Source organism: Rattus norvegicus, chromosome 2 (assembly GCF_021556685.1).
Source record: "Rattus norvegicus strain SHRSP/BbbUtx chromosome 2, alternate assembly SHRSP_T2T, whole genome shotgun sequence".
Lineage (NCBI taxonomy): Eukaryota > Metazoa > Chordata > Mammalia > Rodentia > Muridae > Rattus > Rattus norvegicus.
In genome coordinates, this window is record NC_141535.1 from 140794404 (window position 1) to 140820000 (window position 25597).

Here is a 25597-nt window from a genome sequence, read left to right on the forward strand (position 1 = left end):
AGTCCATGAGTCCTTTCTGGGTCATAGGTATGTTTTATTTGGAGCGTGAGATGGCGTGCATAAAAATACATTTGTTGCCTGCATTAAAAAAAATCAGGTTTCCACTCCAGTGGGATGGCTCAGTAAAGGTGCCCGCCTTCAAGCCTGAGGACCTGCATTTGATCCCAGGGACCACATGATAGAGGGAGACAGTACTCTTGCAAGCTGTCCTCTGACTGTCATGAACACATCATAGTACATAGACATGCATGTGCATGTATACACACCCGTAAACACACATATAGAGAAACACACACACACACACACAGAGAGAGAGAGAGAGAGAGAGAGAGAGAGAGAGAGAGAGAGAGGACAGAGAGACAGAGAGACAAGAGAACTCAGCCTATACAGGTGAGAGATTTTCAAGTAAAAAGCCCAATTGTGCTTTCCTTTAGGAAAACAATCAATCTGGGCTAATTTGTTACAAGTCTTGAACCACCTTACTTAAAAGGACAAAGAGTGCCATAGTTTAGTGCAGCCCCCATCCATTTTCTATGTGTTGATGGCCATTCATGGGCTCCTTTGCTGTGTTTTATTATGCCTGGCCCTCTTTACAGGGCATTTCTCCTGCCAGGCTTCCGTAGGCAGGAAGCGTCTCTCCTTCAATTCACACACTCTGAGGACAGGGCAGCCGGCCCTGTGGTACTCATGCAACTCTGAGGTTTAGAGCAGACTCTCATGTACACAACACGGACTGAGACAAAAGAAATAGTGACAAATTCACTCTTGTGTCTATGAATGTGTGTGTAAGTGTGCATGCATGTGGCAGCCAGAGGACATCAGCTACTGCTCCTCAGGAACTGCCCACCTTGTTCCTACCATGGGTCTGTCACTGGCCTAGAACTCAACGATGATGCTGACTAGGCAGTTGGCCTGGTTGTATATTTTTAAAAGGTTTCTTTTAACCCACACTAGTGCTGGCACCATAGGGCCATATGGCATCTGTGGGATATTGTCATCTCAGTCAACCAAACCTCTCACCCGCTAGGCTCCATCCCATATCACACTGCCGCTGGCTACTCTCTGAGCCCAGCAACAATCTCTCTACCCATCTAGTTCCTAAGGCAGGTTGCCACCATGCCAAACATATACATCCCAATTCCATGGTGGGTCCAATGTGTCCTGCGGCCATACACTCTCTTGAACTCAATTAAATCACCACATGAAAGAACACACAACACAATAACCTCTGATCCAATTGATAAGATATAATTGCCCACCTCAGTAAGATATAGATTGCTCATCGAGACACACAAAATCCTGTACACACCCATCCCTTAGGAATATTCATAACAGCCTGTATGTATCTATTAAGGATCATCGTGAGGATCATTCATATCTGCTCCCATGTTGCTTCTCCTGCTGCTCTTCCTTCTCAATCCAGTCTCCTCCTCCTCTGAAACTTTTCTCCCACCCATCCTTCCTTCTTGTCCAATGACAGACCTCGTTCTATCCTATACCTGCCTTCACCTGCATAATGACATCAACCTACACCCAGTGAGCCCTAGGATCAGCCTGTCCTTATTCCCCTGGCACTGGGATTACAAGTGCATGTCACTGTGCCCAGCAGTGATACGGGTCCTCATGCATGTGCAGCCAGCACTTTACTGACTGAGCCATCTCCTCACATCTACCATGTTTGGAGGTCACTGAGAAAGGATAGCTCCAAGCCTGTGATCATAACTACATTCTAGATCAGCATTACCATGAAATCATAAGGTCTTTACACCAACCCAATTCCAAGCTACTCATGCTTTTTAAAAATCTTACTGTTGGCATCTCTTTCTCACCTTTTCATCAGCCCTTCTTAGATGCAAACGCAATCTTGCAAAATAGCACTATTACTCCAATAGTTCGAGAGTGTTTCCATTTGTAGATTGATTGACTCTCAGATACCTTTTAGTAGAATCTTTCAATAATATTTTCACATATATACATGTATATATACATATACATATATACATATATATATGCCAGCTACATATGACCACGGGTTAAAAACATATAATTTATTTCTAATATCATTTTATCTTTACTTTGTACTAATTCCTACTGGGATGATTATACCAATTAGAAACTAAGAAGTGCCCAGCGAGCAGAACACTAGCCACATAGAATAATCAAGAGGCAAAAGACTGTGCTCTCAGAGCATTGATCAAACACATGCTATACTTCAAAAGTTTATGAGGTGGCTCACTGTAAGTAACAATGACAATCATGGTAATGACAGGGGGAGAGAGGTAGTGACCAATGGTGGCAGTCGGGCTAATAGCAGATGTGGTGGTTATCAAATCATAAGAGGGGGTTATGGCATGCTCAGGTGATAGGAGAGGTGGTGGTGGTAGGGATGATGGGGGAGACTATGGTAGTGTCACTGGTGATATAAGCAGTGACTATGATGGCAGGGTAGTGATGGTGATGATGATGATTATAATGGCGATGGTGTGTAGCAATGTGGTGATGGTGATAGCTATGACAGTGGTGGCAGTGATGGCAGTGGTGACGGTTGCTTTGATTGTGGTGGTGGTGGTAGCAGCTATGATAGCAGTGAGGATGGAAATGGTGGTGATGACAGAGATGGTGGTGATGGTGGTAGTGATGGCAGCAGGGCTTCTGGGAGTGTTGTTGGTCATGGGACTGTGATGCTGGTGCTGACGGTGCTGGTGGTGATGGTGATGGTGATGGTGGTGTTGCTAACCATCATTCTGGAATTATCAGCTCTATGGAATAATTGTCACTTGGAATTCATCATTTGAGAAAACTAATTTGAATTGTATAAAAAATCTCTTTTAGTGTCAGGCTATATACTCAGACAAGAAAGTTGGAAATACATATATATAGAGAGAGATATTTAAAGCAACCAGGTCTATGCTTTAATGTCAAGCAACATTTATAAATATTCCTGCCAGGAACACAAATCTGTGGTTTGGGGGATGTTATTGTATGAGACCTTGGACAATAAACCAGTGCACAGACACACACAAGAAAAAGTGATTATGTTTTTATCTTTCACATATATATCAATACTTTTAATGATAGTTTCTTGCAGAACTTCAATAAGAATCTGATTTTTACCGAAGGACATTTGCTGTTGGGCTTGCTGGCCGAAATATTATCAACTGTACAGGAGGCTCATGAATGTGAGGCCTGCTTTGGCTACAGAGTGAGATCATTGCCAACCAGGACTACTTAGTGAAATGGTGTCTCAAGATAAAAAAAATAATAAAACACTTGCCTAGCATGTCCAAGGCCCTAGAAGGAAGGGAACAAAAAGTTAAAATGGAGGCAGTGAGACGGGGAAAGTTATCATCACAGAGCAATTTGGTCACTGCAAACTTGGCAATTGAAGCTGAGTTAGACAGAGCCGATCATAAATTTCAAGCCAGCCTGGGCAGCATTCTGGGCAAGATCCCGTGTCAGCAGTTAAAGTAGAGAGACAGAACACGTTTAAAAAGAAATTTAACTCTCTGATAACTCTACTTGAGGACATTGCCACACACAGATTCTGTGGTTGTGTTTTGTTCTCTGGGTTTGACACCTGCCCTGTGTGTCTTCACTGGCATGGCAAGACCACCAACGAGCAGGTTATAATAGCTAACTGGTGACTCCTTTTCTGGGCTGTCAGTCCATTTGACTCTGAGCCTATGTGAGTAATGGAATCTTTGAGCTCCTTCTAAGCTTGTTCGGGTTATTTCAGAACATCGGTTCTTTGTCCTCACCTTGCCTTTTACAGGTGACAACCTCACACCCACAGGATCATAAAACAAGCATTTATAAAAGAAGAAACGTTTGAAAAAAATCTCTTCTAAGGTGGAACTATTTTTGAACTACAGATCAAACACCACTTGGATGGAATCCAGGCCAGAAAAATCTTTGCATATGGGTTTGCATAACTTTAAAGAGACAACTGCCTCATTTGAAGCCAGGCCACTCTCCCAGCTACCTGTGTTCATGAATCATTTGAGAGATGTTCTCAGTGTAGGATTAAAGATTTAATTCTGTCCTAGCCCTGACTGGATAATCTGAATCCAATCAAGACTGTTAAAATATTCAAATATCTGATTGAACAATTCCTGGGTGTGGCTACCATTTTTGAACACCAGACCTTACATAACTGATAGGAGTTTGCTTTTGAGTTCATATCAAAGATTGATTATACCAGCTTTCAAAAAGATTACTGTAAAATCGTTTCTACCTTCCTGGTTGTCTTGGTTAGGATGTTCATTGCTGTGAAGAGACACCTTGACCAAGGCAACTCTTATAAAGACAACATTTAATTGGGGCTGGCTTACAGGTTCAGAGATTCAGTCTATTATCATTGTGGTGGAAAACATGGCCTCTTGCAGGCAGACTTGATGCTGGAAGAGCTGAGAGTTCTACATCTTGATCGGAAGACAGCCAGGAGGAGACTACTCTTTCACACTGGACAGAGCTTGAGCACTGGAGTCCTCAGTGACAGCCTACACAGTGGCACGTTTCCTCCAACAAGGCCACGCCCATTCCAAAAAGGCCACATCTCCTAATAGTGCCACTTCCCATGGGCCACATATATTCAAACCACCACACTGGCCTATAAGTTAATTCCTCCATGAAATCATGTCTAATGGCACAGTATTTAAGTGTCTAACAATGTGGCAGACAGCACTAAAGGAGTAGGAGAAGCCAAACATGGGAACAGTCTTTGACTCTTGTCAAAGACTGGAAGGTTTGGAAGAGAACCCTAGTTCCCGTTGCTTTCATTCCTAGCTATTCCAGGGCAGATGGTGCTCTTCTTTTCTTAAACAATAGATCCAAATAACCCAGAACGATGCCCAATACAGATACCTATCCATTGTCCCCTACTGATGCCAGCAACATGAACAGTAAATATGGCCATACTTTGGGTTCTCTGAAAGCCATTTAACAAGACAAAACCAGGCATTGTCTTATCACATCCCCCAAGAATATGACCAGTAGTTGCACTTAAATATAAGAAGGCAGGGCAGGCATGATGCCTCCACTGGCAAAAGCTCCTGCCGTTCTAGCATTGTGCTCCAAGCTCTATCCCTGGATCCCATAGTGAAAAGGGAGAACCAGTTCCCAAAGCTGTCCTATGAAACCTGTGGATGCACACAGAGGCACACATACACAAGAACAAAATTTAAAATTTGAATTTAATACATGAGGAAAGGTGCTGAATAGCCTCCCAGGATGAAGCCCGTAGTAGCGTCAGAGCCCACTGCTTGTTGCTGGAGGTCACTTTGCACAGTGCTTTAGCCTAGGGAACTCATAAACTGGAATCCTGACCCCCTCCCAACTGAGTTAATGGTTATAGAATGAAGACCTTTGAGGGCGCTCATGGTTGGGTGCTAGGACCTTCCATCAGGTGAGGCTAATGTGAAAAGAAACAGTCTGTATGGAAATCGGACCCTGAGTCAGCTTGTACCTGGGCCTTAAAAGCTTCAAAAACTCCAGAACTGTGAGAAATAAATTTCTGTTATTTCTAAGCTACCTTGTCAATGATACTTTGTTAGGATAACCCACATGGACCAAGAAAGACACATGAAAAGGAGAAATGTCAGTGTGGACTCCCATTGAATCATGGTGGGATGGCAGCCTGGGAATTTTTAAGCCCCCTAGTATTGCATATGTAGTATACTACATATACTAACAGACCTCATACACTGCTTAGCCTGGCACATCTGTACTCAGAACACTTACAGTGCCCTACCTTTGAGAAAAGCCATTTAACAAACACAAAACCTATGCTATCATAAAATGTTCAGCACCATGTAACTTAATGAATAATCTATTCAAAGTTATAATCAGTGGTCCAATGGGTCTCCGCCATAATCTTGCATGCAGTCAGTGTAGGCCAAGGTCATTTCTACCTGGATATATAATGCCTTCACACTACTGTAAGGTAAGAAAATTAAGAAAATAAATCAAATAATTGTAAATGGTACCATCAGTTATTTTTAAAATTAAACAGAATTAAATAGTAAAGGACCAGTCATTTGGCACCTGCTTGTCTTTGGTCAAAGTCTATAAAAGACTGATTTTTGCTTTAAGGCTGTGCAGGTTGGAAGACTGGATGTGACCAGCTCTATCTGATGTCTGCAGAAAGGAGAGCCACCGAGTACACACTCGGTGAATGATTGAAGATACTTTTAATTCTACAATCTTTTTTTCTCTCTTGAAATTGCTGCCATATTGAAAAAAGAATGACGAGGGGAGATGGCCAAGTGGGTAAGAACTGCTTTTCGAGCATGAGGACTTGTGTTAGGAATGTCAGCAGTCATGCACAGGGCTGGCAGGACCCCAGGCATGCCTGTAACCCTCCTGCTATGGCAGGTAGGGATAGGAGGACTGCACAGGCTGGCTGGCCACCACGCAGGTTCAGTGAGAGACAGGACTAAGTGAGCAAGGCAGAGAGTGATAGAGCATAGTGCTGCACTGAGACACACAAGCACATACACAATCAAATATAACACATAGCACACACACTACACATCACACATACCACACACACATCACGTCATACCACACACTCCACACCACACACACACACACACACACTATACATACATACCATACACACACACCATACACACATCACACACACACCATCCCCCCAACACACACCATATACACACCACACACACACACACACCACCATACTACACATACCATACATCACACACATGCCATACACACACACTGCACACCGCACACGCCACAGACACCACATACACACATATACATACATACACACCACATCACACCACACACACCACACTACACCATACACACACAGACGCCACACACACATACCGCACACACTCCACTCCACACACACATACCATTCACACACATACAAACCATATACCTCACCACACATGACACACAACACACACAGACCACACATACACACACCATACAACATACCATACATACCACACCATACACACACAACACACACACACCTCACACATACAACACAGACACACTACACACAACACATCACACCACACCATACCACACCACACTATACTCACCACACACATACTACACACTACACATACCACTCACACCTACATAAACACACAGCACACATACACCTCTCTCTCACACACACCTCTCTCTCTCTCTCTTTCTCTCTCTCTCTCTCTCTCACACACACACACACACACATACACCATATACACACATAGACACACACACACCACATACACACACACCTCACACCACACCACACCATACACACACACACCACATCACACCACACCATACACACACAGATGCCACACACACACACTACACATCACACACATGCCATTCACACACACCATAACACACATACAAACCATATACCACACCACACATAAACACACATACCACATACACACCACACACCACACTGATACCACACCACACACACATACACACACACACACACACACACACACACACACACACACACACACTGAACCACTGTCCACCTTATTTTTTGAGGCAAGATCTTTTGTTGAACCTGGAGCTCACTGAATGGGCTGGACAGACTGGACAGCGCTTCAGAGCTCTGCCTCTGCCTCCCTAGTGCTGGGACTCCAGGAGCATGAGGCTATGCTGACCTTACTATACACCAGTCCTAAGGATTTCTTCAGGACCTCCTGTTTGTATAGCAAGCTCTCGACCAACTATGCCATCCCCCCAAGCCCAGGAATGAAAAATTGTAATTTTTTAAGTTGAAAGTTTTGTTAGGAAGAATTATTATAAAATGTGTTACCATTTGCACAAGTTTATCATCAAAGAAATGGGAAGATAAAAATGCAATGATGGTATATTTTATGAAAATAGCACTTTATAAAGCTTTTGTGTAAGTACATAATGAATTGTAGACACATTGCATAACCGATTATAAAGAGAAAAGTTCATAATAGCTAATTTACAACACCATATTGTACAAGAACACCGAGTGTTAGCACAGAATAGAGGCTAAGCGTGGGACGAAACGGGAGAGCGATAGATACCCTATCTGTTTTGTTTTAAAGAACGAGGAGCCTGCATGTGCCACATTTTACTTGAAAGATGTTTGTAATGGTCACATCGTGAATTATGGTTCCCTTTGATATAGCCTCTCAAGTCACAAAGAGGGAACACTTTTTAACTTTACAAAACAGTATTTCTCTTCCCTAAGTAGAAGTGGATGCGAGCGACAGGGTCTGGAGAGATGGCTCAGCAGTTAACTGTACCTGCAGGGGACTAGAGTTCAATTCCCAGCGCCCATGTCAGGCAACTGCCTCGAACTCCAGCTCCACAGACACACATGCACACCAATAAAGTGTAAACAGATCTTTAAAACATGAGCAATAAAACTTTTATGTCTACTGTACCAGGAAAGGTGAAAATTGCCCATAAATATTTGAGAAGAAAATTAAAGGATTTTACCATAATCAACGAGTTCAGTAAATGGACTGAATTTCTTGGCTTCCATTTTTATGCTGGTTTGTGTTTATTTTTTACAATGATCTCTAAGGAATTAAAGGATCCTCCTCAGCTTCCAGTGATGTCTGAGGGCTATCCTCCATTTGGTCTGCAGAGGGCGCTCTTGTAAAGAAAATATCCTTGCTAAGGCCCCCTGATAAGAATCTAGGCCAGCTTCCTGCTGTCTTTGTTGCCATGGAGACCACACTCCAGTGAGGGGCAATGGGTTCCGTGGTCCCGATTTAGAAATGTGTAACCAGCAGATGCCTTTACTGCCTTTGTTTCAATCTTTGCCCTTGCAGAGCGACTCAGACCGGAAGCAGAGCCGAGAAGTCCATGTTTGTCTGCATGGTTTTGTTTCCTCGGTACACATCTGTCCCCTGAGACGAATGTGCTGCCATAATGAGCCAGTGGAAAAGGCGTGAATTCATAGCTAGAAAAAGAAACGTGCTCTCCTCCAGCCAAAGAAACAATTCAAATTATTTTAAAGAAAAAGCAAGTGTTCTTATTAGACGCTTGCTTTTACTGCTAATGTAAAGTATATGTGATAACTACTTATAGTAACTGTTCGATCAACTGAAATGTCTGAGACATACATGCCAGGGTGTGGGTTTCTGTGGGTTTAAAAGGACTTATTTTGCTGTAGATTGGCAGTTAAGAGCCTGCATTTGAATTCCGACTGACCTGAATTCAAATTCCTTCTTGTCTTCTATTCTATCCTACTCTGTCTTCTTTATCTACACATTGGGGTTTATGTGACCGCAGTGTAATTTAGTGCTCTCAACGGTGTGGCTAACACAATCAACTTCTATAGAGAAAACGTTGATCTGGGTTTACAGCTTGGGAGGATTCAGGACATAGGTGGTTGCTTTGGGGTCTTTGAAGCTGTGTGTCAGCCCCAGTGGGACCATGGGAAAGCAAAGCTGTGGCTAAGGAGCCAGAGAGATGGGAGGAGCTGAGGTCGCACCATGCCCTGAGTAACCTAAGGACCTGCCACCAGGCGGGTGTCTGATGGCATCTGTACTAACTCCCAATACACCATGCTGGGAGGCTTTGCTGGCCAGTTGTATGTCAACCTCACACAAGTCGTTGGAGAAGAGGGAACCCCAGGCAAACCTGTAGGGCATTTTCTTACTTGGTGATTGATGTGGGAAGGCACAGTCCACTGTAATGGTGGCATCCCTGAGCCAGTGGTCCTGGGTTCTATGAAAAGCAGGCTGAGCGAACCACCAGGAGCAAGCCAGTTAGTAGCTCCCTCCATGCCTCTGCCTCAGCTCCTGCCCTGCTCGAGTTCCTGCCCTCACTGTTTTTGATGATGAGCTGTCATACAGAACTGTGAATGAGATACCAAGCCCCCAAGTTGCTTTTGGTCATGGCGTTTCATCACAGCGATAGTGACCAGAAGCTCTTGATGCTACAGCATGCGTGCTAACGCGCGCGTGCACACACACACAAACACACACACACACACACACACACTTAATTATCAGGTACAGTGTGTTAAAAGCAATGCAGAAACTGATAAGACTATTTAATTAACGCCTCCAAATTTCTTACAGCAAGTGAGCTTAGAGCTTAGATTTGCTTTCTGTTGCCATGGTGAAACACTGGCCAAAGCCATTTTGGAGAGGAAAGAGCTTATTGAATCTTACAGATCGTAGTCTGTCACCGAGGGAAGCTGAAGGTAGAACTGAAGCAAAGACTATGGCTGAAAGCCGTTCAACTGGCTTGGCCTCCTGGCTTGCTCAGCCAGCTCTCGTATACAGCCTGGGGCCACCTGGGAGCCATAACTATGGGGTGCCGAACCCTCCCATATCAATTATCAATCCAGAAAGTGCGGCACAGACTTACGTACCATCAGACAGCCAATCGGATGAGGGCGTTTCCTTAACTGAACTTCATCTTCCCAGATGACTGTAGCTCTGGAAATGGGATATCCTGATCCCTGGTCCCTAGCTCTCATCGGCACACTCCGTGGCTTTTTTTCTTTTCCTCTTAGCACATTTGAAAGTCATACGCACCTGTGCGTTTTGAGGTGTGCTAGCTTCCATACTGTCCTGAGCACCATCCAAGAGAAAATCTCAGCATGAACATGGGACTTCCTTTGGAGTTAAATTTCCACAGAATAACCGAAACACCAGATAAGAACCAAATATCCACGGTCAGAACGTAAGCAGTGTGCTGGAAACAGATCTCATCCTCTCTGCCTGCATGTGAGCCACATAGAATCTTGTTTATAATGCGGGCATGCCAATGGGGTGCTTTCCTCAAAAGATAGAAATCTGTGGTTCCCACAAATCTAAGGGTTAGTGACACTAGCACCCCTGAGCTTCTGCAACAATGGTTCATGGAACTCTTATTTTAGTCCCAGATGAGAACAGAGGTGCAAATGAGTCTTCAAAGGTTCAAACCAGGGAAACCAAAAGGAAGCCAGAGCCACATTTGTGTTTGTGTTTGTGGCTTCTGTAAGCTCTGCACCAATTACTTGACTCAAATCTAAAGTACGTTTTTCGTCAAAATAGTAATCTTTTTTTTTTTTTTAAATCCAGTATGGGGGAGACAGAGGCAAGTGGAGTTGGAGGCCAGCCTGGTCTACATAGTGAGATCCTATTTCAAGACAAAGCTAAAACAAAAATAAAACAGCACACAAACAAAACAAAAATTCTTGTTCCATTAGCAGTAAGGAACATTCGCTTGTCACATCTTGCTCAGATCTACTCAGACAAGAAGCCTGCAGGTGTGGTTAACTAGGAGTATAAAACCTTGTGGGTTCTGCTTTAAAAATTAATTCATTTGATGTAGGTTTATATTTGATTTATGCTTGCTTTAACAATAAAGGCAACATTTTTGGCTCAAAATAGCTGAAGTGTATGGAGGAGGTTCCTATTCACGTTCATAACACATCAGACCTTAAAATGATTGATTGATGTGATAAACTGAGGTACAAAGAGGTTCCCAGCTGAGTGGCAGGGCTGGGTTGACACCTAAACCAGGCGGTTACCAGTGCTATGCTCTTGGGAATGTTCCAGAGCAGGTGCGGGCATAGGGTGGGAGAAGGCACCGCCAGGAGATACTGCTCTGCCTCATTTCTGGACAGCCGAGAGATGGGAGAAAAATCCCAGACAGCTCCCCTCAGACCTTTGACAAAATTTTGTGGGTGACTTTGGGCAAGTTACTGACTCACTACAAACACTGTGTTGGGAGTTGTAGGGATCGTTAGTCTAGAGGCTGGAAAAGAAGAGAGAAAAAAACACAGATGCATATCCTCCGGGCTATTAATAGGCAGTTGGTAAACATGTATTAAGTGATGCCAACAGCTTCAGAACAAGGGTGTGTGCCTTTGGGTTGGAGGGGTTGGGGAAGGTAGGGCTCGAACCTTCAACTGAGCCTTGGGCCACAGGAAGGGCTTAGACCAAGTCTAGGTGAGAATGGATCATAATAGGGGTTTTTTTATAGAAAACAAACAGGAAAGGTTAAGCCCTTTGTCAGGAAATGAAAACCAGTGGGAGCTTTTATTTTAGAGTATAAGTTCTGTTCAGCCATGAGTGTTTATTACTCATTAGACACTGGGTCAAAACTGGAGACATGGCCGTTAGTCTGGAGACAGATGTGAGGGCATCTGGAATACCAGCTGCGAAGGGCAAACCTTAAGTTGATGACTATAAGCCAGTGGTAGTTTCGGAGCTGTGCAAAGAGAATTCAAAATTTTAGTAGAGAATGGATGACCAAGGAAATTAAACAGGATGAAGTGCTGAGAAGGGGGTAGGGTTTCAGACTTTTACAAGAGCTAAATGCCAAGGTCCCTCGGGGAGGACGGGCTCTGGGCAGACAGGATGATGATGGCAGCTATGAGGAAGATGGCTGGGGCTGCCCGACATTTGGAGATGTTGCAGGAAATCAACCTGTAGCTAGATTGTGACTATAGGTAAGAGGGTGGAGTTTCTCACAAGGAATGGCTTTGTTTTTTTAATTTCATCTCCAGAGTTTACTGCCTTTTTCCAGTGGGACGTTTTAAGCAGGAAAGAAGCAAAACGATGCACAGTAGAAACCCCTAGAGCGTCCAACAGTTCAGCACTCCCATTGATTCCATCCACCGAAGCTTGAGCAGTATTAAATGAGTACATGTTACTTGACACCGGAATGACTCTTTCCCGTTTCTTCTCTGCTGAGCGATGACAGACAACTTCTTTAGCAACCACTCTGTTCTTTTCATATTCTTGGAATCCTAGTGTTGGAAGGAACATCAAAAGTTCGTCACGTTTCAGCTCTCACTTGCTAACAGGATTGTGCTTAAACTGTCCAAGATGGATCATTTGTTGTCTGCTGTGTTCTTTGAGCTGAAAGCTTGGTGAACAGTCATCATCAGAATGGTGGAAGCCCATTGGCTACTCCCTACTTAGAACATGTTGTAGTCCCGCTGGTTTTCTACCCACTTAGCAAGAACATGCACACACAGTTGAATGTGGCTGAGTAGTCACCTGATATCCTGTAATGAAAATGGTAGAGTATGAAGAAAGGAAGATGTAGCTCCTTTAGAAAACAACATTTTTTGATCTATATTTTGCGTATGTGCATATGAGCACATATTGTGCATATTTGTAAGTATACAGATACATGTACAGAGAATGACCTTGGGTACCGTTTCTCCTTGGGTACACCCTCTACCTTGTTTTTAAGCTTATCAATTAGGCTCTACATACCTCTGCTTCCCCAACACTGGGATTATAAGTGTTCTACTGTAACTGTTCTTTAAACTTGGGTCCTTGTGCTTGTGTATCAAGAACTTTATAGACAACTATATCTCTCAGCCCCCAACCAGAGATTTGAAAAAAAATATAGTATTTGGCTTGGAACTTGATGCACTGTAGGCCCATCATAACATGTTCGGCAAATAAACTATACCTATATTTTGCTAGGGAAACATGAGTTTCTGGGGAGTAAGTAAGTGGTAGTCCTTCCCTGTGCATTCCTCGAGTTCTACATTTTAGTTGGTTTGTGTTATTTCGAGACTGCATCTCACTGTGCAGCCCAGGCTGGTCTCAAACTCTTCTTGCCTTAGTCTCTCAAGCACTGTCATTGTCAGTGAGTGCCAAGAGGCTGGTTTCTGGGATCTTTTACCTGTGGCTATCCACACAAATCCCAAAAGGGGTGTGAGAAGGAACACTATATGTATGTTGCTGTGGAAAAAAACGGTTCTGAATGCAGGTTGAGGAATGTTGGTATCCCCTCTCTTCTCTTTGGGTTTGAGTACACTTCAACACATCAAGAATACTCAGAGTTCAGAATGAGGCTTTGAGCCTGTTAGACTGGATAGGCCCATGTGGCACTCAGACATAGGACCTCCGATTGCACAGGCTCTATCCACCACCTCTTTAAGCACATTCTGCACTTGGGGACTGGTGTTCTGTTTTTGCCTGAGTGAGAGCCCATGCCTTACTCATTTTGTATATTTGTGCTACCGTGCATTCATTTTAAAAAGTGTGTATATTAAAGGTATATGCCTCATTAATGGTTGACTAGATACCAATGCCCACAGAGAAAGTCGGAATGTCAAGGTAAGTGAGGTCGGCCTTGGAATGAGAGAGAAAGAGGAGGTATATGGAGCGAAGTTCTGCCACCCATGCTCTCAAGATTTAAATGGCAGGGAAAAAAAACCCTTACAGGCATGGATACATCTGATTCATATTTAATGCTGATCATCAAACCCTTGGTGAAATTTCCCCTAAAAAATTCTGCCAAGCCATTATTTGGAAATGAGGCATCCTGAGAGACCCTCGGTACATGCCATAGCACCTGGGGCAGCAAAGAATGTTATAGTCACCCAACTCACCGCCTACGGGATAGACACAGCATGCTACCAAAGACAGACAAAGATGCGAAACCCCAGAGGCACCCATAGCCGAAATGCAGCTGAGGGAGACACTAACAATGACCACGGGGCATCAGCATCTCAGTCTCCACTCCTGTCTTTCTTTGGTGCTGAAACACCTGGAGGAAAATGCCATTCGAAAGGCTATTTTAGTCAGCTCTGCCCTGATGGGTTTTGTTGCCAACTGGAAACACCTAGTAAGAGGGATCCTGGGTGGGTGGGGGGTGGGGGGGTGGATTTAGCTCAGTGGTAGGGCCTGGGTTCGGTCCTCAGCTCCGAAAAAAAAAAAAAAGAGGGACCCTCGGTTGAAGAATTGCCTCCATCAATGTGAGATGGCAATGAGGTGCTTTCTTGATTGATAATGGATATTATCAGACCCAGCCCACTGTGGGACGTGCCATCCTTAGGTGGGTCTGGGCTCTATAGAAAGGTAGCGTGAGCCTCGGGGCAAGCACATAAGCAGTATTCTTCCATAGTCTCTGTTTCACTTCCTGCCTCCAAGCTCCTGCCTTGCTTTCTCTTAAGGATGAACTATGCTGCAGGACAAGTGGTTTCCTCCAAGTTGCTTTTGATCAGTGTTTCACAGCTCTAGAGAAACGACCTACAGCCACCTTGTGATTCGCCCACATGGTGAAAGGAAATTGGGAATGGATAGAATTCAGCAGCATCCATCATCAGCCATGAACGAAACACTGTAGGAACATCTTCAAGCTTGAAAATGAGTCATGCTAACCACAGTTCGCTGCAAAGTGACATTTACCTTACCGTTCTATTTGGCAATACGCCTCGTCAAGTCATTGTACTTGTTTTTGAGATAGAATGTCACTGTGGTGTTCTGGCTGGAAGTCAAACTGGGGTCCTCCATACTCAGCCTCCCCACCCCTAGAAGAGCCACGAAACCATGTCTCGTTTAAAATCGCGCAATGTGAAGTGGCAGGATGGAATGTCATTTTGGCCTATAACCTCAACACCAGGGAGGCTGAGGCGGGGGATGGGCTGTTCAAGGCTAGCTTGAGCTACATAGTAAAACTCTGGGCTAAGAAAACAAAGGGTAGACACATAGCTCAGTGGCTGAGTGTCAGTCTAAAATGTACAAAGCCTTGCACTTGATCCCCAGTACTGAGGGGGCAGGGTGCTGGGAGGTTTAGTGCTTGACACAGCAAGACAGAAGGACATAGAGTTTCTGTAGTGTTCATAGCCAAACCTCACCAAAACCTTCTTTCCTAACTCTTCCTCTTATAAAGGGGTTTCAGTTTATTTCAATTAGAGACGGAATAGGCCTACAAGCTATTATAATAAACTGTTTTTCTCAGTGGTTGTTGTGAGCAAACGATGCTGTCAATTACCACAAGAGCACACCTGTACTTAAAACCGTGCATGCACCCGGCTCTCCTGGCTTTTGGAACTTACATTCAGAAGCTAGGGGGCCCTGGGGTCTGAGTAGCAGACTCTCCAGTGTTATGGAAACAAAGAACTCTTACCTCATAGCCTGTTGATGTTTCCAGTCATAAATGTGACAGTTACCCGCCCAGTCGCCTTCTCTGCCTTCCTGCAGACCTGAAACTAACTCGTTCCTTACTGATAACAGATGCACAGCCAAGACTTTGAAATCCCCCTGTTGACTCCATTAGAGGGAAATGGCTCTACGCAGAGGTCTATGCAGGGGGGGAGGTGGTGCTGTGATCACTGTTGTGTGGACCCCTGGCTGAGTGCTATGCTTTTCTCTTGTAGGTGATGTGCCTTCAGGACTTTTTTGGTGACGATGACATTTTTATTGCATGTGGACCAGAGAAGTTCCGTTACCAGGATGATTTCTTGCTAGATGAAAGTGGTAAGAAAAAAAAAAGTTCAAAACCAGGGGAAATTTAAGGCAGCTTTTCAAAATGAACTGCACCAGGCCAAGATTATGTCAACTCCAAAGCCACCAAATCAATTTCAGATCCTCTACTGCCTTGTCTCTCCTATATCTTGAATTTCTTTGATTTTTTTTAAATATAGAAAGCAGATGAAATGATAATTGAAAAGGTTAATCCGTTTGGAAGAATATACCCTAATGGCTAATTTATAGCCATTTAATAACCAAACTGATGCTTTACAGAGAAGCACAGTGTGGATCTCTACACTTTTAATTACACGTTTTCTTTAAAAAATTTATAGTGGACGGATTTGTAATCATAAAACTGCTAAGTATGCTTCCAGACTCAGCTTTCATGTGGCTTCCTCTAATGCCCGAGAAAATGGTTTGGTACCCATTCTCCCTGAAGTCCGTTGGAATTTATGTGTCATAAGCATCTGTGAAGTGTCAGGACAGTAGCTTCCTTCTATTAATGAACTAAATGTGACCCTGGGTGATTGATAAGGAAGAGGGGTTAGTTGATAAAGAGACAGGTTACTTATAAATGGGGAAATCAATGTAAAAGTCTATGATTCTCGGAATGATTTATTTCTGGGGCACTGGCAATCATTTTGATCATTTCAGAAATGAACAGCAACCCAGGTGAAATAACGGTTAAGGATGCCCTGCCTTGAGAATTGTACTTTTAATCCAAAGTTGGGGACTGTTACACAGTTACCGACACTTCAAATTCCATAGAACTGAAGACATTTTTTAAAGTAATAAGTGAATTTGCTGTTGCTACGTTGACAAAATAGGTTGACAGTCCTGAAGTGCTTAACATAAGGGCAGGTGTTACCCTGCCCTGGCCTCACCCTGAAGCCTGTTTCTACTCACATTGTGATGTGATGATGGGCCACAAAGAGACGTTGTTTCAGTGATGGATCACAGTCACGGTGCAGTCCCCCGCCACTACAGTGCTCAGGCACACCCTAGCCGCAGCATAGCGAACAATTCTACTAATTAACTAGACTATGCGATGCTCCTACCACATTAGTTCACCTAGCATGCACTTCACAAGACACACCCTCACCATTGAGAAGCACAGGAAATATATACATTCATATACATGCATACATTGTATATATTCATGTGTAAAAGCAGTGATATGCACTTAAACATTTACTAATTCATGACATAGGGAATGATAACTGCCCTCCCACATGAAAACTTAAAGCGCTCAATGGAAGTACATAGAGATGCCATGAAGGTACCATGTGACAAGATCTATTTTTGGGGGAGTGCTTTGGCATCTCTTTCCCTCCAAATAAGTTTCCTCCAGATATATTCCATCTCCATAACTGATACACATGTCCTCTTGGGACAAGGATTTATGTAAATGTATCACTCACCACAAGGCTTGCTCGGGGAAGAGAGATTCACACCCTGTTTAAGAATAAAGTGGCTTTGCCATTGCTCGAAACAAGCAAACCTTTCCAGTCAGAACGCAGAGCTGACAGCACAGGTTTTGAGAAAAATAAACGGCCTTGACTTTCAATTTAAAGAAAATGGCTGCTTTTGCTAGAGTGGTCTGGGACACCAGATGTGCTCCGAAATGAAGCCCGCTTGCTGCTCCGACATGGAGAACAGCCTGCTGGGTTTGAACAGGAGTACAGCTTACTTTCAGCTGCTGGTTTGCAAGGCCTCTGTTCCTTTTACCTGGCCATCAGGGAGACCTCAGCCCACTTCTCTCACCTTGCCCATCCTGGGAAGTCATGCCTGGCTGGTCCACTGCTGCTGATGTGGTAAGGAGATGGTCTCGGTCTTGGGGCTCCAGCCACCCACAGGCAGGTAGACTTTTCTGGGAAGTACAAGAGAAGGCTGCCATTAAACAATTTTACCAATTCCCCTCATTATCAAGAGACACGTGAGGGTGCAGCTCAGTAGCAGGGTTCTTCCTTAGCTTTATCCCAACCTTACTAAAGAAAAGACAAGTGGGGGCCGGAGAGATGGGCCAGTGGTTAAAAGCACTCCTTTCTCAGAGGTCCTGAAGTCTGGCTCCCAACAGTAACAGCATGGCTCACAACCATCTGTAACTTCATTTCTGGGGAACCCAATACCTTGCCCTGTCCTCCAGGGGCAACAGGGACATACATGGTGCATAGACATATATGCAGGCAAAATACCACTGTGCACAAAAAATATAAGTAAAAATGTTTTAGAAGAAAACACAAGTGTGCATGTGCTTACGTACACTCACACAGACGTGAACACACATATATGCATGCAATACACAAGTGCACACACACATACATATTCTGGCCATCTTTTGACCTGTGAAAGAGCTCTACAAACCATTTTGCTGAGCTCCTCACTTCCTTTTAACTGATGAATAAACCCTACCCAGTCCTCTGTGTGAGAAACATTTACTGTGTGACTTGTCCTCCCACATTCTAGGAGAAACACGTGGGCACAGGAGAGTGGACTAAAGGGGAAAAAAATATCTAAATTGAGATTTCACTTCCTTAGATGAACTTACCCTGAGTCTGAATTCACACTTTGACAACTGCAATTTTCCTGTTGCTTGTACAGTGTGTTCCGGGGCTAATGGATTAAAATTTGAATCTTTTTTTAATAGACGTGCCGAGTGTGATCAAACCCAGTTCATTTGTACTTACTAAATGGTATCTGAACATTGATGCTTTATTTGGTCAATTCTACAGCAAACTTCCTGAAAGACATGGGGCGATGGGTGGAAATGGCTTCAGAATTAATATTTTCCTGGTGCAGAACCAGGTTTGATGGAACGGTATCAGGAAGTGCCTGTGTGTAGCAAGACGACGAGTGCTTTTACTTTATCTGCAGAAATCAATCCAGCTATAGTGTAGATGCCGTTAGGAGTGAGACATCCCCCAAGTACCACTAGCAAGCTCCCATCGCCATCGCTCAAGAGCTTTCCAATGAAGACAGATGCCAGAACAGATATTCTCAGGGCCACATGAGAGCAGGATCAATATGAGAAGTGAACAGCCAGAGAGGCTCTTTCTTTCCGTCTTCACATTCTTCGTGGGACGCTTTCCTGGCTCTAATTCAGAATGTAACCATTTTAGCTGAGTGTCATCCATCAAGGTGGCCGGAGTACTATAAAGAGAGGCCAGCAGAGGCTGGCAGATCCACCCTTGTGGCAGCTGCTCTCTGATTCAGAAGGAGGACACACAGTGAGAGTCACAGAGAGAGAGATGGGTGGTGCCGTCCCTGGGCTGGTGGTCTTGGGTTCTATAAGAGAGCAAGCTGAGCAAGCCAGGGGAAGCAAGCCAGTAAGAAACATCCCTCCATGGCCACTGCATCATCTTCCTGCCCTGTGTGAGTTCCGGTCCTGACTTCCTTTGGTGATGAACAGCAATGTGGAAGTGTGAGCTGAATAAACCTTTTCTTCCCCAAGTTGCTTCTTGGTCATGATGTTTGCGCAGGAATAGAAACCCTGACTAAGACACCAACTATAAATAATTATTTTAAATGTGACAGGAAAACCTAGAGACTTGCTGTATTGCAGGTACTAAGGCAAAAAGTCCCAAATGAAGTCATAGGTAGAGAATTGCCTGCTCTGAAGTACAAGGCAGACTTTCTACCCCTCCCAGTTAGTGGTTGATGTTGGCAGTCCTGCCCTCCGTGTTTTGTGGGAGCATCCCTACTTCCCTGTGGGTAACTATGCTTATCCTATTTCCATCTCCCTACAAGGTTACCAGTTGTTAGGCAAAGGTCTATCCTCATCCAGTGTGGAACACCTTCAAAGACCCTCTCTCCAAATGACTTCACAGGTATCAGGAGCTGGGGTTTAAAGATGGCTTTTTGAAGTAAAATATTTTGGGCCACAACAGAAATTGGTGAGAGCCATCGCGATTTTAGTGGAATCAAATTCATTTTCTCTAATTAAAATAAGGTTTTACAACTGTTCTAAGGGTACTGAGTACGTATGTGTGCACTGTGTTTATGCAGTGCCCACAAAGGCCAGAAGAGGGCGTCAGATCCCTTAGAACTGGACTTAGAGATGGTTGTGAGCTACCATGTGGGTGCTGGGAACTGGACCCAGGACCTCTGCATTAACAGTAAGTGATCTTAACCACGGAGCCATATCTCCAGCCTCCTGAACTTCTTTTGTTCCACTGTCCTTGGCTTCGTGCAATGATACTAATATGTCTAGTAGCAGCGTTCCTACGGGCAGAGCTGCCACTGCCCCTCGCATGATGGGCTAAAATAAGGCTCTCAGTGAATTTCAGCATCGTGTTGGCCAGGGCCCCTTTGAAACCTTTCCTCTAAGCTGAGAAAGAATGTTCTGACAGGCACAGGGCTGTGTGTCTTCATGACTAGATTGCCTGTCCAAAGATACTGATGTATAGTTTTATATCCAATAATCTCTATTCAAATTGCCTCTTAGTTCCCTTCAGGTAGGGACTGTCCTCTACCTAATCACCGGTCATCACACTACAGGGCGCTACTTTGGGTTCTGTGTGGCTTAGAAATGTTAGAAATGTTCATCTGACCATGGCAAGGTGAGCAGTTGAAGTCTCTGGGGAGGAACGCAGAGAGTCCAGTCTAGATAAGAAGGTAAAATTGAATCAGTATAAACAGGAGTCTGTGCTCTGTGATTCAATGGAAAGAAAAGCCAGGAGAAGGCTGTTCCTAAGCAGACTACTCCTGTCAGCCAGGAACAGGTCAGTGTTCTCAGCTGTATGTGAAAACTGCTTTGTGTTGACTGCAGGGTTAATGCCAGATGTGTGACTGCGTCCATTCCCTGTGTGCACTGTGTGTCTATATTTCAAGTCTTCTTACTGAAGAGAGATGAAACAAAAATTAAATATATGCACATCTGTATACACTTAAAAGGTCATAGAACTAAAGAATAGAACAAATATATACTTAAGTTTTGGTGGCTGTGTAGTATTCTATTTGGAAAAAAAATGTGTACATGTGTTTTTTTGTCCTGTATGTCTGTGCACTACATGCATGCAGTACCTGTGGAGACTCAGATCCCCAGGAACTGGAATTACAGGTGGTTGTGAGCTGCCTTGTGGGTGCTAAGAACTGAACTTGGGTCCTCTTCAAGAGCAGCCAGTGCTCTTAACTGCTGAGCCACCTCTCCAGCCCTCTTATGTTCATCCTGAGACAGTGTCTCACTGTGTAGACCAGACTGGCCATGAGCTCACCATAAAGCTCAGGAGGGCCTTCACCTTGAGATTCTTATGACTCAGCCTGGTGATTTATCTGACACCAGGCTATAAAACATGAAGAGCTTCTGAAGTGTGTGTGTGTGTGTGTGTGTGTGTGTGTGTGTGTGTGTGTACACATGCATAGTCTTGTATCAGCAGAACACCTGTCCAGCTTTCCCCCAGACATAACCATGTGGAATGCTGTGTTCTTCCATGGGTATGAGAATCTTTGTAGTCAGGACATTTCCTAAGCTTCTCATCAAGACTCCCGTGGAGTCAGGTACCCATGCCTGTTGGTAGGTGTTTCTATAACCATTCCATCATGACCGCTTGTATGGACTCATGACTGAGTGAGAGGATGGGACCTGAAGAAGGTGACAGTCATTAGGGTGAGCTCCATCACTTTCCACATCCCTGGATGCTAACAGGGTTGAAACTGTTGGTTCTGAAACAGCATTGGGTTAGCCTCGGAAGGCACACGCTTTGTCTAAGCTCCAGATCCTTTTATCTGTGTGATGTCTCTGTCTCACATCCTGCTTCCTATGCTGTATCTACCACCTCCTCCTGGGCTAAAATGAATGTCAAATTAAATACTGTCAAAGCACCTCCAAACAGCCCCCCCCCCCATTGAAGCAAGGCCCTGGAAGATTGCAGCCAGACTAAGACATATTTGTTTGTGGGAATTCATTGGATTCAGATGCTACAAAGAGTGGTTTTTGTTGTCCCTTAGAACCAGAAGGTGGTTTCCATTCCCCTTTTCTCACTTGGTGCCACAGTAGATGTGAGGCAGGCCTCTGAGGAGCTCTATTGTTCCCTGCTTGGAATCTCTAAAATATTAAAACAAAGCATATTCAGAAAAAACAATCAGACTTTAAAAACTACGAACCTTCAGGATTCCAGAGTTTGGGATTAGTAAGTGTGTGCATGAGTGTATGTGTGTGTGTGTGTGTGTGTGTGTGTGTGTGTGTGTGTGTGTGTAGTATGTGTGTGTAGTGTGTAGTATGTATATGTGTGTGTGTGTAGTGTGTAGTATGTATATATGTGTATTTGTGTGTATGGAATGTGTGTGTATGTGTATATGTGTGTGGTATGTGTGGTGTCGTGTGGTGTGGTGTGTGTGTATGTGTGTGTGTATGTGTGTGGAGTGTGTGGTGTGTGTGTATGTGTGTGTGTGTGGAGTGTGGAGTGTGTGTGTGTGTATGTGTGTGTGTGGAGTGTGGAGTGTGTGGTGTGTGTGTGTGTGTGTGTGGAGTATGTGTGTGTGGAGTGTATGTGTGTGTGTGTATGGGTGGGTGTATGGAGTGTGTATGTATATGTATGTGGTGTGTGTGTAGAGTGTGTGTGTGTGTGTGTGTGTGTGTGTGTGTGTGTGTGTGTGTGTATCTGCACTGGTTCAAGAGATCTCCAGTGGCCCCACTGTTTCATCCAAGACCTAATGATGATTGGAAACCACATTGAAAATACTGAGAAAAATGAAGTTTAGATAAAGATCAGGCTTCCCTATAAAGTCACTTAAAGCTCCTGCTCTCAAAAATTCACTATATTTTTCATTCACTTATTCAACAAACTATTCAGTTTATAGCATATTATGCAGCAGGAAGTGTGCCAGGGACAAATAACAGTAGGTAGTAAGCCATCAGGCATGATGTCTCGTATTAACCTTGAACGCTGCTCACATTCAAAGGTACCAGAGGCTGTTCAGCATTGACCTTTGACCCAGAATATTAAGTATTTCTGCTGCTTCTCATGGGTTTTATACCTTTGGGAGAGTATGATGTTAAAATGACTAATGGCTCAGAGCAGACCAACGGTTCCTCATAGCTTTAATTGGGTTATGAGGCTGGTTTGCGACGAGTCTTGTGGGCAGATTTCTCCCAGATGTACAATTTTCTGTTTCAGAAGTTATTTCTAGGAACGAATAGGCCAACAAAAAATGTCTTCTTAGAGGAGGATGTCAAATCCGGGGTGATCACTCTTCACTTCCCGTCGCGTTGGCTTGTAGAATTCAGCTCGATATTACTTGGAGTGGAGGACTGGGTCATGTGAGTTCTGAATAGAGGACGTGACTGCTGGCGGGCTCTGCTCCCACTTGACTCTTAGCAATTGCATTTTTTATTTTATTTTGTTTTTAATTAGTTCACTTTGATTTTATGGGTTTGTTTTGTTTTTTTTTTTTTTGGTTCTTTTTTCTTTCATTTTGTTTTTGAGGCATAAAGAGGAAGAAAGAAGGAACATTACATTGGGTGGGTAGAGAGGTGGGGAGGGTCTGGGAAGAGATGGGGAGGGGAAATATAATAAAAATATACTGTATAAAATGCTTAAATAAAAATGAAAAGAAAACGGCAAGGTGCTGAAACCTTTCTTGGCCACAAGTACCTTTATTGTGAGTAGAAACATAGGGCTTCTTTGAGCTCGGTGACATTGGGATTTAGTTGACTGCTCTGCTGTGGTGCTGTACAGGATAGAGTTTTGTGTTTTGGAGACAGAATCTAGGTCAGGCACAGATGAGTCTGTTTGCTACCATGAGAACAATTTCTGCATCAGAAACCCAGGCTCTAGGCAAAACCTGCAGCCACTTTACGTTTTTCGTTTCTGTCCCCATCCTCGTCTTCTGACGGTGTGTGGTAACTGAGAGCGGCATTGTAAAGGTGGAGAACCCAACAGAGTACAATACCGAGCATAAAAGCAGGAAGGATGAGTCTCCACCATCATCTTCTCCCCAACCCTACGAGTGGCACCCCTCTGTTAATGACAGCCACAATGTCATACAAGACCAACCACACTATGCCCTAGAAAGAATAACTGCTTCCCTCTTATTGAATGCAAGATGGTCTTTCCTAGCATGGACTCACTCTCCCAGATCCTGCCCTTCCAGGTAAGGACCACCTGCCATTATCCATAGGGATCTTTTCTCCCAGCCTATCAGGAGAATCAAAATCACTCACTATAAAATTCCATTCTTCAGGAAATGCCTCTAAACCCTCACATCTCTTCCCCACTCTCTCCTCGTCTAGCAAAGGGAAGCCAGGACTGCATGACTGCTCCTCTCTTGTCCTCTCATGTTTTGACCTCATCTTCCCAGCATCCCTGTTCCATTGGCCTAGTGGACTGGCTATGTCTCCTTTCTTCCCTCAGCCCACAGCCATGTCCAGGCTCCTCCTGTCCTGCAGGTGCCTTCATCCATCTCTGCCAGGTCTTCAAGTCATGGAGGCTGATTTCCTCTGTCAACCTGCTAAAAATAACCAATGAATTGTCATCCTCCAAGCCTTCACTACTTTGCTGTGACTCACGTTTTCATGACTTTAGGCTACAGCCACAGTAAACACAAAAGATTACGGGATTGTTTGAATCTGCCCTTCACTGGCCTTTTAGATTTATCGGCTTGTTCCTAAGATGCTAAAAATGGTCTGGCCTCTGCTAGCTCAGTGTCCTGGCTAATTCAGAGCTGCAAACATGTAGTTTTATATGTCAAACCTTCACAGCAGAACGTCCTCTCCCATGTCTGCAGAATGCACAGCATAGCAAATCCCTTCCCTGTGGGACAATGATGTCCATGATTTCTCTATCTTCTACTCGTTGACTCCTGCCATGTCTGCTCACCTCCTGAGATGCTGAATGGAACAGACAAAGGGGAGGAAGGGGAGGGAGAGGTGCTATGGTTCCTAAAACCCACCCAGGCCATCCCTGTTTATTAAAGGCCAATTCCCCTTTTGGTTGTCTTTAGGGGTTTTTCTGCAATTCACACTGAGAGAGTCCAGCCTTCTCCCCCAATGTGTGACATTGTCTTCCAGCTTTGGCTGTCACAGCCTCAGTTTGTATTTTCTAAAGCACTCCTTTCCCCATTGGCTTCAGATGTTACACAGGAAACATCTAAATGAGCAGACTCAGATCTATCAAGTTACCCATCCAGCTCATGCCCCAACCAACAGGCCAAGCAGTGCAGCTGGGTGCACTTTGTTACAAAATGCTCCAGGGAAAGTAAACTGTAGAAAATACCCATCCACTTGTCCCATTACTCGCTCTTCCTGGATCATTCCCATCGAGTGCTTTCTGTCCTCTGTGAGGCCTTATGTGGATACAGGAGAGGGCTGCCTCTGGTTTGCAATGTTGGAGTTGATGTCACAGTTGTCTGAGAACTTTCCCACATAGGACTTGGTGCTGGAGCACTTTCCTAGCACGTGC

The 25597-nt window shown here is 44.2% G+C and overlaps 2 protein-coding genes across 9 annotated transcripts in view; one reads left to right on the plus strand and one right to left on the minus strand.

The window, feature by feature from the left end:
• Dclk1 (doublecortin-like kinase 1) overlaps nt 1-25597 on the plus strand; it is a 289435-nt gene that overhangs the window by 119466 nt on the left and 144372 nt on the right. For all 8 annotated transcript variants that reach the window (XM_087635511.1, XM_087635501.1, XM_087635520.1 and 5 more), the window contains exon 4: nt 16106-16205. In XM_087635511.1, coding sequence (XP_087491637.1) covers nt 16106-16205 — 100 coding nt within the window. The remainder of the gene's footprint in view (nt 1-16105; nt 16206-25597) is intronic.
• LOC102552324 (uncharacterized) overlaps nt 11989-25597 on the minus strand; it is a 29813-nt gene continuing 16204 nt past the window's right edge. The window contains exons 6-8 of the mRNA XM_087640384.1: nt 18748-18812; nt 17964-18069; nt 11989-12991 (exon numbers count right to left, since the gene is read on the minus strand). The gene's annotated coding sequence lies outside the window, so the exon portion shown is untranslated. The remainder of the gene's footprint in view (nt 12992-17963; nt 18070-18747; nt 18813-25597) is intronic.